The sequence below is a fragment of the Garra rufa genome, chromosome 1 (assembly GCF_049309525.1).
Source record: "Garra rufa chromosome 1, GarRuf1.0, whole genome shotgun sequence".
Taxonomy (NCBI): domain Eukaryota; kingdom Metazoa; phylum Chordata; class Actinopteri; order Cypriniformes; family Cyprinidae; genus Garra; species Garra rufa.
The window spans coordinates 4,551,129-4,570,451 of record NC_133361.1 but is presented as its reverse complement, the minus strand read 5'-3'; the positions used below and the strand labels follow the sequence as shown (position 1 = coordinate 4,570,451).

The 19,323-nt window shown below is 35.2% G+C and overlaps 2 protein-coding genes across 2 annotated transcripts; both read left to right on the top strand.

The window, feature by feature from the left end:
- LOC141332354 (uncharacterized) lies at window positions 1-3,764 on the top strand. Its single transcript, XM_073837529.1, has 2 exons — window positions 1-578; window positions 2,323-3,764. Exon 2 carries the CDS (start codon window positions 2,502-2,504, stop codon window positions 3,762-3,764), a length of 1,263 nt encoding a protein of 420 aa, XP_073693630.1. The 5' UTR covers window positions 1-578; window positions 2,323-2,501.
- Window positions 3,765-10,676: 6,912 nt separating this feature from the next.
- Window positions 10,677-16,475, top strand: LOC141332254 (chymotrypsin-like protease CTRL-1). The gene is made up of 6 exons (XM_073837418.1): window positions 10,677-10,731; window positions 13,058-13,078; window positions 13,170-13,341; window positions 13,430-13,695; window positions 13,809-13,948; window positions 16,197-16,475. Exons 1-6 carry the CDS (start codon window positions 10,677-10,679, stop codon window positions 16,473-16,475), a joined length of 933 nt encoding a protein of 310 aa, XP_073693519.1.
- Window positions 16,476-19,323: the final 2,848 nt, after the last annotated feature.

Here is a 19,323-nt window from a genome sequence, read left to right as displayed (position 1 = left end):
AGCAACAAGTCACAGAACCATATGACATGAAATCTGTGAGTAAAAGAGTTCTGTGAGTGTTGAGATTTATGGATATAAATCCATAAATCAAGCAGCGTTTAACAGTGAAGCTCCTCCAGATGTTGTAGAGAGAGTCACAGGAAGACTGAAGGACAGACACGTGATCATCATCAACAGTCCTCAGCTGCTCCAGACCAACATCTCAGATCATCAGATCACACAGACAGTGAGAGAGTGTGTCCATCTGTCTGATCCAGGACCTCATGTGATCCTTCTGCTCCTCAAACATGAGCCGTGTTCAGCAGAAGATCAAGAGTGTGTGGAGAAGGTGCTGCACTCTTTCTCTGAGCACGTTTATCAACACACCATGGTGCTCAGCACACCAGAGACCAATCAAACCAATCACATCCTGCAGAAGATCATCCAGAAATGTGCAAACAGACACTTCAGTCTTCAGAGGAGCAGCTCTCCTGATGACCTTCTGCAGATGTTTGAGGACATTGAGAAGATGAATGAAGGACGGCACCTGGATTGTGCTTCTCAATATTTCACAATGGAGAAACAGGACACAGGAAGATGTGAGTTTTTGTTATTAGATATTTCTAGTGATAGTTGAATATGTTTTAATCTTCTTCTACTCACAGTTTCAGAGAGTGTGAAGCTGAATCTGGTCTTGATGGAAACTAAGAACAAACTACACAACAAAATAGGAAATTAAGACAATTTTTAATTTTTAAAGCATTTGTTTCAGTGTAGTGATGCACATTTGGCAAATCAAATTACATATATTTCCCAAATAATGAATAACAACTTGGACCACTTTTGGCTAATATATGGCATTGGCTAAACCACATTTGGCAAATATGCCCCATATATTATAAAAGATGCGAAGTACACTTGTGGTCTGGATGTAGCACTTGACACTGGCTAATTGAAATGGAAGTTTAAAATTGTAAATATGGCCTAATAGAATTTGGCTTCTTTTAATAGGATGCAACACAGTTAACTGATGCAGGCTGATCTGGATATGAGTCTTAAGAAGGCTACATACACAGTTATATTTTTTTTGAAACATGCTTTTAAATGGCAATTTTTTTGTGTGTGTGTACTGTGCAGCATAAACACAGAAGTGAACTATAATGATTGCTCTTATGGTCATAAACAAAGAATTGTGTATAGTAACCCCTACAAATACAACTCATTATATATATATATATACTAAATGCTTTAAAAGAGGCAGACATGTTTATGTTTGTTAAAGATGTTTTCTCTGTTTTGGAGGGATGATAATTTTTTGCCTTTGGACAGCTATAACAGGGCCATTTCATAATATGGTTTTCATCTAGTGTAGCTAAAAGTCTACAAATACAACAAAAAAAAAAAAAAAAAAAAAAATTCACTAACTTAAGTAAAATCATGCATCATGTGATTCAAAACAAGCATATGTTTATGGACATTGGGCAAAAAAGGCAATGTAATTGTTACAAAGCTTAAAAACAATGCATCTCTTTTCAAACTACATGAAATTGCAACTAGAGCCACTAGACGACAGTAGAATACCACTAGTGGGCTAACTCATATTACTACAACAGGGCTTTGTATGGTTTCATGACTTCATATATTTTTGAATTCATATGTAAATAATACTAAATCACTGTTATACCTTTTCAAATCACATTTAGTCAAAGTTTAAAACTTAATTTATACAGATATTTTTCATCCGGATATGGGTCACATGTTAATGCCAAGTGTGACGACCTGGGTTAGAATAAAAATCCCACATTATTGTTAGTTTTTTGGTTGGCTTAAATGCACAATACTTAGGCTTCCTTGAGGCCCAAAGCTGGAAAACATGACTGGACTGCCCAAATGCCATTATTTCACACAGTATGTGGGCCGGAGCAAAGTGTTGGTCGGAGCAAAGTGAATGAAATGAAATAGCCTACGAAAACTATTTAATTTCCACAGTCATGCTAAAAACATTCATAAGAGCACTTGACAAAGTTATCATCTATATAACAATCATTATTATTCAATAACTGTAACAGTACAACATATATATATCTGTCTGTTTATTTTTAAAGTATTTATAATGAGTTGTATTTGTAGGGGTTATTATAGCATTACGGCCATGCAGAGAAACAATGATAAAAGGTACAGAATTAAACTTCTTGGAACAAGAGCAGACGTACAACAGCAAATGCCTTAGGAACAACAATAAGCAAATGAGATACCGATTGTTATGGTATTCATAGGCCATTTTAGAGCCAAGTGAATGCATTAGAAATCACAGCTTTAGTCATTTTGTTTCTGTGATTGCAGGTCAGGGCTTAAATGTTGCACATAATATAAAGAACAGCTGGACCAAAGAAATAGAGCGTGGAAGCAATGCAAACCTACCCAAGTTTAAACTCCGTCTGGATGAAACATGACAGAACAGGGATGGATTCTCCAGAAGATGCACGTTTGGGAAAAACATCACAAAACAGAACAAGACCATTATGATGATCGGAGCCACAGGTGCAGGAAAAACCACTCTAATTAACTTCATGATCAACTACATTCTGGGAGTGAAATGGGAAGATGCCTTCCGGTTTGTGCTAATAGATGAAGGGAAGCAGAAATCTCAGGCTGAAAGTCAGACATCAGAGATCACAGCATATCAAATTAATCACATGGATGGTTTCCAGGTCCCATATTCTCTGACTATTGTGGACACACCAGGATTTGATGACACCAGAGGAATTTCACATGACCAGAAAATCACAAAGCAGATTCAAGAGTTATTTTCTGGCCGTGGAGGGATCGACTGCATTGATGCTGTGTGTTTTGTAGTCCAGGCTTCACTCGCTCGTCTAACACACACACAGAAGTACGTCTTTGACTTCATTCTTTCCATTTTTGGGAAGGACATTGCTTCAAACATCCTCATGATGGTCACCTTTGCAGATGGGAAAACACCTCCTGTTCTTGAGGCCATCAAAGTCTCTGAGGTGCCCTGTTCTACCAATGAGTCTGGAGATCCACTTCACTTCAAGTTCAACAACTCTGCACTGTTTGCTAACAATAATACATCTGCAGATGATGAGGAGGACTGTGAAAACTTTGACCAAATGTTCTGGAAGGTGGGTTTTTCCAGCATAAAGAAGTTCTTCACATCCCTTAACATGATGGAAACCCAGAGCTTGTTTCTCACACAGGAGGTCTTAGAAGAGCGGCAGCAGCTAGAAGTGTATATGCAGGATCTCCAGCCCCAAATCAATGCTGTTCTGACAAAACTGGAGGAAATCAAGAAGACAAGAGCTGCTTTGGAGCAGCACAAGGCTGAAATGGATGCAAACAAGGATTTTGAATATGAATTAGAAGTGACTGTCCCAAAACAGATTGAAAACAAAAGTAGTTTCTACTTAACCAATTGTCAAACATGTCACTTCACATGTCATGACAGATGTGATTATGGAAAAGACAGTGATAAATATAAGTGCAGGGTTATGAATAATGGAAAGTATACGGTCTGTCCTGGAAAGTGTGCCTGGAATGTGCACTTCAGTCAGAAATACAAATGGGTTTATGTCAAAGAAAAGATAAAGGAAACTTATCAGGATTTAAAAAAACGTTATGAGGATGCACATGAACAGGTCATGTCAAAAGAAAAGATCATCGAAGAGCTTGAAAAGGAGTTTAAGATTGTACAGGATATTGAGGCCGAGCTTATAGAAAGCTCATCTTCTTCTAATTTCTTTATTTTTAAAATATATATATAAAAAAATAGATCTGACAGATGAAATGATGAAAAACTGTGAAACACTGAATGGAAACAGATTGAATCTGGAGAAACACATCCTGAAGACACTGGCAGAACAGGAGGATTTTGACATTTACATTCATAAACTTAGAGATCACTTCAAGAGTTTCATCAGAGATGAAGTCAGTCGCTACATCAATGATCAGTTCAGAGTCAGTGTTTTACCCAAGATGAAGGAGAACATTGAACTCCTGCAGAAGAAGATCATGAGAGCAGCTCATGAATCTACTGAACATGTTCAAGTCAACAGAGGAGATGCTGGTTTGTGGTTGAAGAGTTTCACACAGCAGCTCTCAGATGAGCTGATCTTCTCTGAAAAAGACCTCAGTGGAGTCAAACATGAAGATGTTGAGGATTTCAAACTCCTAGAAGAGCTGATAAAGACAGAACTTACTGCTATAATGAATAATAGCACACTTCGAAGACTTTCTGTGGAAATTTGACTATAAAGACAAACCAGATCAGCTTCTGAGGCAGGAGGAGTTTAAGCAGACTGGAGCATCTGCCCTGATCTCTCTGAACTGCCCTACTGGAAGAGGTTTGTGTGGAGATTACAGAAACATCTGGAAATACATTACAATAAAACATTTGAGGGGAGTGGTAAGATCCCAGCTGAATGGAGAACACACTCAAAACAAGATGCTATTAAGTGTTTGGATAAATACATGTAATTGAAAAAATGAAATAGGCTTGATTCACAGTTAAAATAATTTTTCTGTCCTTCGCTTCAGTTTAAAACCCTCTCAACTCCACATAATGATTCAGAGAGAGCTTCCGTTGAAGTGTTTATTATAAAAGACTGTAAATGTCCTTCATGCCAGTATCTGTAAAGACAATATATATATATTACAACATGGCTGTTGTCGTACAGTATACGGTATGTCTTTTTCATAACTCATCTAAAAAAAACTACTAATTATATTGTAAGGGTTTCACAGAAACATATTGCATAACCTTGTGACAGCAATGAAAAGTTTAGTGCAAAGCTCTTTTGCATTTGAAAAAAAAAAATCACTGACAAATTTGCAACATGTTTGCAAGAATTACAGATTATTTAGACATCTGTATGTGTCAAAAATGACATTTTTATGTTTTGTGTACACTGTTGATAACAAATTTATAACAAATTTGTTATAGTATAGTCCATTTGTTTTGTTAAGAAAGTGGTGTATTAAGTGAAAAAGCCACCCGTTATTGTTTTAAGCCTTTAATTGAGAAAATATTAATATTAGCAACAGTATAGCTAGAGGTGAAACATGTATTAGCACGAGCTTGAAAGAAAAGGGATGTTGCCATTGAATGCTGGGTTGCAGACACAGAAAAGAAGGCAACAAAGAAGAAAGTCCCAGAAAAGAACAATGTGAAAATGGAGGGCTTTTTAAAATAAACTTTCTATGCAAGTTTACAAAAGGCAAACCTCTAGTCCTTGAAAACGAGATTTAAATGTATATAAATATGATGGCAAAATCTAAACATAGTAAATCAGTTGGTTAAAAAAATGAAATAAACCGATGTAACGGTGCTTACATTCAAAGTGTATTTTCTGTTTTAAAATTGCATTGTAATATATGGAAATGTAAATATATTTGTCTGTAAACTGATGTTTATGTACCCATTTTTTGTCCCTTGTTCCTTCCTGTTGAGGCAGGTGAAATGTTTAGTTATTCAGTGAGATATGGCATTGTACATAAATAAATAAATAAAATAAACTTCTTCCAATTCCCAGACCTTTCATAAAACATTGGTGTAGTGTAATAAAATAAATCGACAGCCTTGAACTTGAAGCGCTGTAGGATGCTGATCTCCCTCAAAGGGTCCTAAGATCTGGAACACGCAGATGTGGCCCTGGGGCCCGTTTCAGAAAGGAGGTTAAGTGGAAACTCTGAGTATTTCAACCCTGAAATGAGGAAAACTCTGGGTTTTCCGTTTCAGAATGAGAGGTTTGTCAAAGCTGAGAAAGCAGGGTAAGTCAAGCATGTTTCTGAAAGAGAGGTAACGTATTCAGTGAACCTAACCTGTTCGGGAGCAGGTTTTCTTCAGTAAACCCAGAGTTTCTTTCAGTCTCCTCCTCATTTTTAAAGTGTAAACGATGTTTAAATACCTCCTTTTAATCATTAACAATGCAAAAATAAAAACCTTAGTGAGTGTTTTGGACGTAAATTTAGTGCATTTTACTCAAAACAATGCTAACCTTAATGCAAATGAAAACAAGATAATTTTTCTGACCCCATTGGGAGAAAATTTGAAAAATAGGACAAATATGCTTAAATGACCAAGTACCTTGAATCATATTTTCTTATGACGATGATGCATCTTGTTCTAAGAGTCGTTAGATATTTTGATTTGGACAAAGCATTTTTGCAGTGCAGGTGCATTCATTCCTTACACAGATGTTCATCACGTAGACACTCAAACCGATATGTCCTTTTATACATAGGATTATTTTAATAATATAAACAGGTTTATTTATAACATCAGGGATGTAGAGCACATTTGTGCGGCCACTGTTTGCAGAGCGGTAAAGAAAGTGACTTACTCTAACACTCCTTATGAGCAACATTTATTCTTTTTCATGTTGGAGTTTAATATTCTTCTAATACTTGGTATTGTGGCCATCTTCATTTCATCTGTTCTTCATTATTTTACAAGCCTTTTTGCTGTTGGCTGAGTAGAAGTCAAATGTTAATTTCATTACTCTAATGAAGAAATACAACTGTTTATATTAGTGTATTTAATTATGTGAAAAGAGCATTAGACTGCGTGGAAAAAGCTGCTGCACATTGGAATAGACACTGAATGATATTTATTTAACATGTCAAATGTTTGTAAAGTCATGTAGCCTACATTCATGAATCTTTTAAGGTTAAATCTTTACCTGATTGAAAATTTTTCTACTTTTTTTTTTTTTTTTTTTTGCCTGTGGTATGCCATGATAATTAACATTAGCTCAGTAACCTACTGTTCTGCAGGTTTTCCCTTTGATTTTATAACAGTGATTAAGAATAAAAGTTAAGCACTGACTGGAAGTATGTAGTATTTCTAAGTATTTCAGAGCTCCATTGATCAGGGCTTTTCAAAGTTGTGGTGCATGCACTAAACCCAGAGTCAACTTCTCAGAGTGGACTGAACTCAGTTCAGCTGTTCCGAAACCCAGAGTTTTCCTCATTTCAGAGTTACAGTAACATACTCAAGAGTTCTCACTTCACCTTCTTTCTGAAACGGGCCCAGGGCTGTAAAAGCTTAAACAGAGCATTAGCGCCATCTACTGTGGGTCATGGATCAGAGACTTCTATCCCACAATAATAATCTATATTCATTGTATTAACTGAGTACTTTTAAGAAATTGTATTAACAAACCATCACCTCCTACTGGATTCAAAAGCTCTTTGAATGTTAGTTGCTGTTCACCATTCTTCTTAAGATCATAAATTACTATTATGTTGGGGTTTTTTTTAAGTTTAATGACATTTGTAGGCATTTCAATTTACATTAAGTATACTGTATAAAGTTGTCACCAGATTCAACTTAAAAACCTTAGTTCAGCAGCTGCCTTAAGTTTTAAGGTAAATCAGCTTAAAACTAAAAAGTCATTTGAACTTAATAAAATAAAAAAAAAATGCTGATATAACTTGTGGTTTAAGCTGATTTAACTTAAAATCTTAAGGCAGCTGCTAAACTTAATTTTTTTAGTTGAAACTGGTAAAAACTTTTTACAGTGTAGTGATCTGTTAATCATTTGGTAATAATTTAAAGTTCATTAGTTAACATTAACAAGCACATTATCTCATATTTATGAATATGAATATGTTTGTGAATATATATTAATATATTATATTAATGAATGACAAGTTAATGATTTATTAATAAAAGTTATTATAAGTGTTACTGATGTTTTTGAATCAGTATTTATAAAAGGAGTAATTCACTTTCAGAACAAAACGTACAGATCATATTTTCACCCCCTTGTCATCAAAGATGTTCATGACTTTCATTCTTCAGTCGTTTTTTTTTTTTTAAGAAAACATTTCAGGATTTCTATGGTGCCCCGAGTTTCTGAATTGTTGTGAAAGTGAAAATGCTCTAACGTTACATTAAAATATAAACATACACATTCACAATGCAGTTTAACTAATGTGTGAGAATGAATGAAACACGTTTACTCTGTCTCAACTTCATTCAGTTCAACCTTTCATTTCTGTCTCTAGACAGCAGCTTTAAACTGTTTTGTTCTCAAAATCATGATATGATATGACTTTATTGTCAGACAAATCTGAACTTTTTCTTGCGTAACAGTATGTTGACACTCTGTACAAACAGACAAAACACAATTGACGGAAAAACATACAATATAATCAGATTTTTATTTTTTATTTTTTAAATAAATAAATCACATTATACACTAACAGCTTTTCTCTCCCGAAGATGTTCCTTTCACAAAACACTTTGTCGGCTGTGTGTAAAACACCTGCACAGGTGAACCAACTTTTTCATATTTGAATATGTCCATATGTATTTAAAATATTTTTACATGTTAATATATGGAAAAGAAACAAACAAACAAGCATGTTTAGAGTAATGCTTTCACTTTACCTGTGCTAAGATGACAGCAACCGCTGAAGGACTATACCAGCAAAAAAAAAAAAAGAAAAAAAAGAAAAACGATTTAAGATGCTTTTGGACAGACAGAAACATTTTAAATAGTTTAAACAATGGTTGGTTAGTTTGTGCTTGAGGGCAACCGGGTGTTTAACATACAGAATATTCTCTGATTGCAATTAAACAGGATTCAAATTTAAAAAAGGTTTTTTTTTTTTTTTTTTTTTTTTTTTTAGATTTGACCAGTTTAATTGGCCTATTCACTGTAAATTTATGACAATAGCACACATACATCTGGGAGATGTCTTTTTGACGTCTGCATTTACATCTGCAAGACGTTTCACCAATCAGATGTCAAACAGATGTCTATTAGATGTCTTTAAGATGTTTATTATTAAGAATGGATGTAAAACTGACATCTGAAAGATGTCTGTCAGATGTTTGTACACAGCAGATACTTTCAAGATCACTCTTTGTGATGCCATCTGTTTCATATGAACATTTATATGTAATTCTTGCAATTTCTCAAATATTTTTACATATTTTGTGTGATGAAAAGACTAAAATGTAAGTCATTACAGTGGTTATGGAAATTAGCAAAATCAACTGTAGTTAAAAGTGGTGATGAAATGTCCCTGTAATGTTTTTGAGTTTGATTTGTGTATCTGCAGTTCTTCTTGAGTTAGTTATTTGTCACTGATTTGGTTTGATTATTCTGTCCAGTGTGTCATTAATCATATCCTCTGGGCCAGGAATCATGTGCTTATCCTTGATGATCAGCTGACCTTCAAAGATCATATTGCAAAAATGGCATGATCATGCAGCTTTGTATTGCACAACATCAGGGAGATCAGACCCTTGTCATTTCTAGACTGCAATGCTCTTCTGGCTGGACTTCCAACATGTGCCATCAGACCAGCATGTCTTGTTTTCAGTGAGTCTAAAGCCCTATTTGGACAGGACTGGTTTTACAAATGCCATTGGGAAGCTATATGGCTAGCACAGCAAAACCACGGTTTATTTGTGGTTACTTTAGTTTTTGTCTAGTAAATCCATGTTCAATTTATAATATTTATTAAGGTACATATGTTATTAAAACAATTGTAATTGAGGGCAAAAATGAATGTGTGTAGTGACGCTAATATTACAGTAGTTTACGTTACCTGGCTCTTAATTATTATGATTATTATTATTAATTTTATTTAAGGCGAACATGTCAAAAATGTGCATGGTAAGAGTATATATGGTAATTCACATTGGCCAAAACACAAACACAAAACAAAATGAAACACATTTTAAAAACAATATCTATTCTGTTTTTATTCTTGAAAAACTTCTCTATTCTTTTTATATCTTCTATGTTTTTTTATTTTATTTATTGTACAATTAATAAAAAAACACAAGCTTGCTCTATTATTTTTCTATTGTAACACCCCTGTCATTCTGTCTGTTTTGGTTTGTTCCGTTTGCCCATATTTGGAGTTCCTGTCTCATTAAGTGCATTCACATCACCTGTTTGTAATTTGATTAGTGTCTTTATAAGTTTGTGTCTGTTCATCGTCTGACTTTGACGTTACTTTGGTTTCACGCATGTTCCTGTCTTGTGGATACTTATTGATTAAACTTTACGTTTGATTCTACTTTGTATTGCGCTCATTTTCTACTACGTGCATCCATGACATCTATTTTATCCATTGTCTTTTCATTTACTATATAATTATACAAACCTTGCTATGTATACTGCATTAAGCCAATCTGAGATTTGTCATAGGACTTGCATAGTATTGCTCTTTTGTTGATTTTGATTGCTTCCATTGTCCTCATTTAAGTGGCTTTGGATAAAAGCGTTTGCTAGATGACTAAATGTAATGTTTTATATATATATATATTTTTTTTTTCTTAAGCAGAGGTTCTGTTCTTTATTTTGGTGTATTACACATGTTCAGATATTCATACAACACAATATTCTTAGGGCTATGATAATTGAGTGAAAATAATCAAAAACACTGGCAGTGATTGGCAACTTTTAAGAGTTAAAGTCATTTGAACCTGATCTTCTTCATTGTGTGCTCTCTGCAGCCGAGTGTGATAGTCAACAAAGACACATGAAAATCACAGACTTAGTATTTGAATACGTGTTTTTTTTCTTGTTTTCCTGAGTCATGTGTATATACAGTATATACACACAGTAGTGTAGTAGTAGTTCTTGCTTTCGATCTCATAAGAAACCTGACAGTGGAGGAACAGCAGTTTGATCACAGAGCAGAACAGAAGGATGAAGTTCAGCACTGCTTTGAGTTTTGCTGGAATCATACTTCTCCACATAGCTGGTAAGATCTTACAAAACATCCATATAACTTGCCATAATTAGACATATGTTTGTTTGAATTGTTTATTACCTGACGAGCCATTGAATCTTTTTTTAAAGTGACAAATGACCATTTATTTAGTTTCTCATGAATGTAAATAAACAATAAACAAATCCCGCATTACGAATGGATAATTTACACTATCATTCAAAAGTTTTGGGTCAGTAAGACTTGTAATAGTCTTTAAAGAAGTCTCTTCTGCTCATCAAGGCTGCATTTATTTGATTAAAAATACAGAAAAAAAAGTAATATTGCAAAATGTTTTTACAATATAAAATAATGTTTTTATTTTATTTTAACATACTTAAAAATAGAATTTATTCCTGTGATGAAAAGCTGAATTTTTATCAGCTGTCACTCCAGTCTTAAGTGTCACATGATCCTTCAGAAATCGTTCTAATATACTGATTTATTATTAGAATGATCAATGTTGGATAATATCAACAGTTGTGCTGCCAAATATTTTTTGGAACCTGTGATTTTTTTTTTTTTAGGATTCTTTCATGAATAGCAAGATTAAAAAGTACAGAGTTTTTTCAAAATATATATTTTTAGAACAATATAAAAATATTTATTATTAACTTTTAATAAACTTTTAATTATTAACTTAATACATCCTTGGTGAATAAAAGTATTAATTTCTTTAAAAAATAAAAAAGAAAAAGAAAAAAGAAACAATAAAAATGTACTGACCCCAAACTTTTGAACGGTAGTGTATGTACTTTTAAGTGTGATGTTCTTGGTCACTACACAATCCCATACTTTATTTATGTTGTTTATAGATTTAATAATATCATTCTACAATGCTTAAAATGTGGTAGTGAACATAATAAAGAATGGATAGTGGATAGTTTAATGAAGCAATGAAAAATGCATGAGCAAACTACTCGTATGTTTGAGAAATTGCACACTTATTTTATATTCTCATTAAATAAATTAAGTTGTTTAAATATAGCTACAACTAATAATTATTTGTACTGTAGCAGAAACACAGACAGTGCAAACGCAAGATGTACGTTTGCTGCTAATACATACTATAAATATGCACTGCATTTGAAAGTATAAGCAGATTTGAGTTTTTTTTTTCATGAATATGTTTATTTAAAAATTTAAAGGAACACTCCCCCTTTTTTTTTGAAAATGGGCTCATTCTCCAACTCCCCCCGAGTTAATAAGTTGAGTTTTACCGTTTTGAAATCCATTCAGCCGTTCTCCTGTTCTGGCGATATCACTTTTAGCATAGCTTAGCATAGATCATTGAATCCTATGAGACCAATAGCATCACGTTCAAAAATGACCAAAGAGTTTCCATATTTGTCCTATTTAAAACTTGACTCTTCTGTAGTTATATAGTGTACTAAGACCAGCAGAAAATGTAAAGCTGCGATTTTCTAGGCCGATAAGATTAGGAACTTGTAGCAATTAATCGACTGAGGCGGCGAGAGTGAACCCAATAATCCAAACAGTGATTTGACGATTGACAAAGACTTGACTTGGCATGAACAGACTTGACTTGAAACAGACACTCACCGGACAGCAGGATTACAACTACAATATGCGTCAGGGAACCAATGAGACACATAGGCTATTTATACTAGACAAAACAAGTCACATGACACAAACCAACCAATGAAAAACAAGGAACAGGACCATAGCAACCAATCAGAACATGACACATGGAACTAAGGGACCAATGGCAGGAATACACGAGGGCAAGGGAAGCAAGACACAACAGCATGAATATACTACATAATAAAAGTCATCAAAAAACTTGAATCCCAAAATTAAAAACCCAAATCCAAAAGCCCACGTTACAGAATTACACTCCCATTCCGGTGTAATAGTCAAGGAAGTTTGCTGCCGTAATATAGAGTAATATCAAACAGCGCCTGAAATTAGTTCCAGCTAGGTAACTTCCAATGTGACCGGCTTTTTGAAATTGTGACCAAATTTCAGGCTTTAAATAGGACAAATACTGAAACTCGTTGGTCATTTTTGAACATGATGCTATTGGTCTAATAGGATTCAATGATCTATGCTAAGCTATGCTAAAAGTGATATCGCCAGAACAGGAGAACGGCTGAATGAATTTCAAAACGATAAAATTCAATTCATTAACTCAGGGGGAGTTGGAGAATGAGCCTATTTCCAAAAAAAAAAAAAGAAAAAAAAAAGAAAAGGTGGAGTGTTCCTTTAATAAATGATTGTGAGCTACACAAACTGATGTATCGGCTCTGCCTGGATGACTGCCTGCTTACTTTGTCTTGGTCTTTGTCTGTGTACACAGGTTCCCTTTGCCAGTTAAATGGTAAGTTGACCAGTATAAACATAGGATGTGAATCTCTGAGTCTGTGAGGCATTTTAGGAAGGAAATCTCATAACTTGCTTTCTCTCATCAGTATGTGGTCGTGCCCCCCGCAATATAAAGAGCAGGATTTTTGGAGGGAAGAATGCGATGACAGGGGCTTGGCCATGGCAGGTCAGCATTCGGGACAAAAAGTCAGTCCATTTCTGTGGTGGGACTCTCATCACGAAAGACTGGGTTTTATCTGCAGCTCACTGCTTCCAAGAGTACGAAGTTTAAAGCCTAAATAAAGCTTAAGATGCATTTATAGACTGATAATCGTGGGATCAAAGCATACATTTTTTCTGTTTGCAGTCGTGATGTGTCTGACACTGAGATGTACTTCGGAGGTCTGAACCATTCCGGCTTTGACCCTCATGAGAAATCCAGTACAGCGAGACAAATTATCAAGCATCATAAATTTAACAAAGACAATGGTGACAATGACATAGCACTGGTTCAGCTCTACTCCTCTGTGCCTTTCTCTGATTACATTCGTCCGGTCTGTCTGGCAGCGGCTGGTAGTGTATTTGATGCAGATACAGTCAGCTGGGTCACTGGATGGGGCTCGCTACGCCAAAGTGAGTAAACATTTGCCGGACAATTAACTGAATGCAAGCAGTACTGTAAACCTGAACAATTTACCTAGAATGGTTTCTAAAAGCAATCAAATCTGTCCCGAAATGTGTCACAGACGGCAATATTTCAGATATACTGCAGGAGGTGATGATGCCAATTGTGAACAACAGTAAATGTGGAGAAGTTCAGGAACCAATAACAGACAATATGATTTGTGCTGGATGGGTAAACAAGGAAGGAAAAGGTATATGTGCGGTAAGACATTAGTCATTCATTTTAAACCTTTTAAATCCAAATCAGTCATTACTCACTAGTTTTGGTCACATGACTAAATAATGTTAAGCATAGAGCAAAGTCATTTATTTATTTAGCACTGGATTTTACCCATAGACTGTAAAAAACAAAGGTGCTGCAATATCAAAGTCCCACTCAAACTCTCTCAGACCAATTCAGTCTGATTATATTGCATTAAATAACTCAAAATAAGTTGACTAAAAATAAGACTAGTGTGTCATTAGTACGTTGCTAGCATGACTAGCGTGTCATTAGAATATTGCTAGCATGACTAGCGTGTCATTAGGATGTTGCTAACATGACTAGCGTTTCATTAGGATGTTGCTTACATGACTAGTGTTTCATTAGGATGTTGCTAACATGACTAGCGTGTCATTAGCATGTTGCTAGCATGACTAGCGTGTCATTAGCATGTCACTAGCATGACTAGTGTGTCATTGGCATGTTGATAGCATGATTATCAATTTCCCAGCATGTCATTAGGATGTTGCTAACATGACTAGCGTGTCATTAGGATGTTGCTAACATGACTAGCGTGTCATTAGCATGTTGCTAGCATGACTAGCGTGTCATTAGCATGTCACTAGCATGACTAGTGTGTCATTGGCATGTTGATAGCATGATTATCAATTTCCCAGCATGTCATTAGCATTTTGCTAACATGACTAGCATGTCATTAGCATGTCACTAGCATGACTAGTGTGTCATTGGCATGTTGATAGCATGATTATCAATTTCCCAGCATGTTATTAGTATGTTGCTAGCATGACTAGCGTGTCATTAGGATGTTGCTAACATGACTAGCGTGTCATTAGCATGTTGCTAGCATGACTAGCGTGTCATTAGCATGTCACTAGCATGACTAGTGTGTCATTGGCATGTTGATAGCATGATTATCAATTTCCCAGCATGTCATTAGCATTTTGCTAACATGACTAGCATGTCATTAGCATGTCACTAGCATGACTAGTGTGTCATTGGCATGTTGATAGCATGATTATCAATTTCCCAGCATGTCATTAGCATTTTGGTAACATGACTAGCGTGTCATTAACATGTTGCTAGCATGACTAGTGTGTCATTAGCATGGTGATAGCATGATTATCAATTTCCCAGCATGTTATTTGCATGTTGCTAGCATGACTTATGTGTCATTAGCATGTTGCTAGCATGACTAGTATTTTATTAGCATGTTGCTAGCATGATTAGCATGTTATTGGCATGTTGTTAGCATAACTAGATATAATTGTTAGACAGATAGGACTGAAGGATTTTAGATTTTGAAAAAAGGCAGATTTGAAATGGGATGAAAATTTGAAAACAATGTGGAGTCAAGGTTTTTTTTTTTTTTTTTTTTTTCAGTGGTCTCACTGAGGCAATTTGAAATCATGAGGAACAGTCCCAGTTTGGAGACATTTACTAATAATAGCCAACAGTGTCAATAATCTGCAATAATCAATACAAACAAACACTCACATCCCATGCTATTATGAAGATGACAGAGAGCTTTACAGCAGCAGCCACCAGGAGTAATAGTCTGGTGTAATAGTCAAGGAAGTTTGCTGCCATTATCCGGACGCAGTAATATCACGCAGCGCCTGAAGTTCGGTCGCAATTTCAAAAAGCCGGTCACATTTGCAGTTACCTAGCTGGGAACTAATTGCTGCTGTGTCCATATTATGGCAGCAAACTTCCTTGACTATTACGCCGGAATGAGAGAGTAGTTCCTAATCTTGTCGGCCTAGAAAACCACAGCTTTACATTTTCCACCGGTCTTAGTTCACGATATAACTACAGAAGAGTCAAGTTTTAAATAGGACAAATATGGAAACTCGTTGGTCATTTTTGAACGTGATGCTATTGATCTAATAGGATTCAATGATCTATGCTAAGCTATGCTAAAAGTGATATCGCCAGAACAGGAGAACGGCTGAATGGATTTCAAAACGGTAAAACTCAACTTATTAACTCGGGAGGAGTTGGAGAATGAGCCTATTTACAAATGTTTTGGCTTCACTTTTTGGGATGTGTGTGGCACACTTGGTTTTACTCAAAGTTGGACATAGTTCAGTTCTCAATGATGAGAAAAATGTTGAGCATTTTCACTCCAAACAATTGAAGAAGATTGCATTTTTAGACTATTGCATACTTCTGTCTATAAGCGTTGTTCACTGCTTACTATCAGAGATATAACTGTCTGTCAAAACAGGGAGACTCTGGAGGACCAATGGTCAGTAAGTACGGCTCCCGGTGGATTCAGTCCGGCGTTTCCTGTTGTGGTGATACATGTAATAAGCCCAAACATCCTGATGTGTACACCAGAGTCTCTGAGTACCAGACATGGATAATGACTAACCTAGGCAACAGCACACCTGGATTTGTTGCATTCAACTCCAACTTCAGAAGTGTACCCAACCTCCTCTTATTCCCCCTTTCTCTCACATTCTCCATTATTCATTTCCCTTTTTCCTTCTATCTCTCGTCCTAAACATCATCTGATCAGTAATTCTCAAGGTTCTTTATCTAGAGATGGAAAATAAGTTTAACTTTGAGTGATTTTTTTTTTTTTAAACGCTTAGTGGGACTTTAGTACATCCTTATATGTACTTTCATTATTGTTTCTAGTAACTTTAAAATAAAATGTACTAACAAGCATTTAATGTGTATTCAAATAAATTGTCACTGTCAACAATACACTTAAGTGTGAATTAAATGCTTTTCAACGACCCAATGCATCACATTTTTAATTGATGTCAAATACATTTTTTACAACAACAAAAAAAAAAAAAAAAAAAAAAACAATGTCCTACTGTATTGCAGCACATCAAAGCAGCCAATCAGAGCCCTGCATTTCAACACGGGCCCAAACTTTTTTACACCCCTAGGCAGGGCCGTGCACAGACCTTTTGAGGGGCATGTGCTGAAACTGAAAAAAGGGCACCCCCCCCAACCCCTCCACCACCAAAAAAAAAGGTAACACTTTATTTTAAGGATCAGGAATTAGACAGTAATTAATGACTAATTTTTTTTTTTTTTTTTTTTTTTTATTATGCCAGTTGTGAATGTGACAATATTACACCAAACATATAACACGTAACAAAAACGAATTAAATAAACGAGATGTTGCAAGTTGTGAATGTGACAGTATTACACTAAACATATAACACGTAACAAAAACAGAATAATTAAATTAAAAAAGAATGACATTATTTAGATAAAGAAGCCAGATACACACTCAATTTCAACATATATAGTGATATCCAATATTATAAGTGCATCCATATAACAGTGCATGTATTTCTATATCTGTGAACAATTATGATCATGTGTGTATGTGAATGCCTGCGCATGTGAGCCAGTTATTGCAACTTGAGGTGGGAGAGGTAGTACCTAGGTGAAATAATGTCTAACAGATTAATAATAATAATAATAATAATAATAATAATAGTAGTAGTAGTAATAATAGTAATAACAGATAAAAAAAAAAAAAAGGAAGCCCTTGAAGATATCAGATATTAATAGCAATAATAATATCCATAATTACTATAACAACAATAACAACAACAATAATAATAATAATAATAATAAATGACAATAATAATAACAACAAGTAGGAGATTTATGGAGATCTGGAAAGGGTGGAGGACAATCAGAAAGGCAAGTAATATTATAATTTTGTATTGAATTATAACTTTAAAAAATAAGAATGAGAATAAATAATAATAATAATAACAATAATATTAATTTTCTTTTTTTCTTTTTTCCTCCCCCTCTTTCTCCTTCTTCCCCTTCCTTCTCCCTTTTTCCCTTCCCCTCTTGCCTTTTCCTTCCCCTGGCTTGCCTCTGATCCCCCCCATGGCCACCACACGCCACGTATGAACTTTAGTGCCGGAGGGAAAAAGCAGCAGGGCCCAAAGGCCCCCCACCCGTCCCTCAAAACCCTAGCCATCCCGTCAGCATCTACATGCCTCACCTTCCTTATATGTTTGTAATTTATAGAGATTTATTTATTTACTATTATTTTTAATATATATATATATTGTTAATGAAATATGCAATTTTCCTGTTGCAAGTATGTCCTTTTCTTCTATATAACACTTGTACTGTGTTAGCTTTATTAAGAAAGACACCACACATTTGTATTGTATACGTTTTATTGAAAGTAGTTTATTAAGAAAGACACCACACATTTGTATTGTATACGTTTTATTGAAAGTAGTTTATTAAGTAAAACACCATACTTGTTGTTTTAAAGCATTTATTAAGAAAAGGTTTATAACATGTACTAGCAAGAACATAGATAGGAAACAAACATGTATTAGAAAGAGCTTTGCTAAAAAGAATGACCAAGAGGAATTCAAATGTTACCGTCGAGTGTTCTGTAGTAGACAGGCGTAGAGTGAAGAAGAGGAGAAGAATCCGGAGAAGAAAGAATGCGAAGATGTAGAGAGGTTATATAGGTACTTTCTTAGGGGATTTCCAAAAACTCATGGTATCTCAGGACATTGGAATGCACCTGCTGGGTATAAAAGACTGAAGTACGAAGAGGACATCAGATGCTGGTTCTGCAACAGCTTCTCCGGTGCCAGACGACCTGCCATTCAAGCCTTCGAACGACTAAGATAGCAATTTATTTTCTTTTGTATTTCTTTATTTTATATATTAGTATTTGTATGTAAATTATATAACCTATAGACAATAAAATTATACTTTATTATAACCAAGAAGCCTGCCTGCCAAGAGACTCTGATTGATAGACTTGAACTGAACATACCACGGAGGAGTCTTCTGAAGCCTATGGTGTGAGTATGAAAATTACTTATACGATAGGGCAGATTCGACTATCTTTACCTAACCTGAGAATAAACAAAATAAGGTAGAAGGTGTAGGAAATTGAGCACCGCAAAACATGGCGCCCAACGTGTTGGGGGGGCATATTGACCATTGATTTCTGGCCAGGATCAATGATCACTTGCTCAACTCAGCTAATACGATTTAGGCACGAAGATATAGAGTTTAATAGGTAGGGAAAACCTATAGGAAACTCGAAAACTAAAAATAATTCAAAACGAGTTATTTATACGACCCATAAAGGGTTGTGTGCGCGCACAAAACTAAAAATCTCTGAAGGGAAAGCGCTTCCTGAGATTAGCTAAGTTTTTGTGAAACTTAGAAGGGGCTATAAAACTGTCAAGTGGGGGACGCTCCACTAAATGATGGTGAAGCCCCGAAACATACAAGTATGTAGGATGAAAGATTCTTAAATACGCGTATGTTAGAGTAGTGCCGTAAAAGAAGAGAATGTTGGTTTAAAGAAGAAAAAACGATTTGGGATA

Excerpts from the sequence above, each read along its gene's own strand:
- LOC141332354 (XM_073837529.1), top strand. The coding sequence starts at position 2,502 with ATGATGATCGGAGCCACAGGTGCAGGAAAAACCACTCTAATTAACTTC.
- LOC141332254 (XM_073837418.1), top strand. The coding sequence starts at position 10,677 with ATGAAGTTCAGCACTGCTTTGAGTTTTGCTGGAATCATACTTCTCCAC. Across the intron at positions 10,732-13,057 it reads CATACTTCTCCACATAGCTG|GTTCCCTTTGCCAGTTAAAT; the intron begins GTAAGATCTTAC and ends CTGTGTACACAG. Across the intron at positions 13,696-13,808 it reads ATGGGGCTCGCTACGCCAAA|ACGGCAATATTTCAGATATA; the intron begins GTGAGTAAACAT and ends AATGTGTCACAG.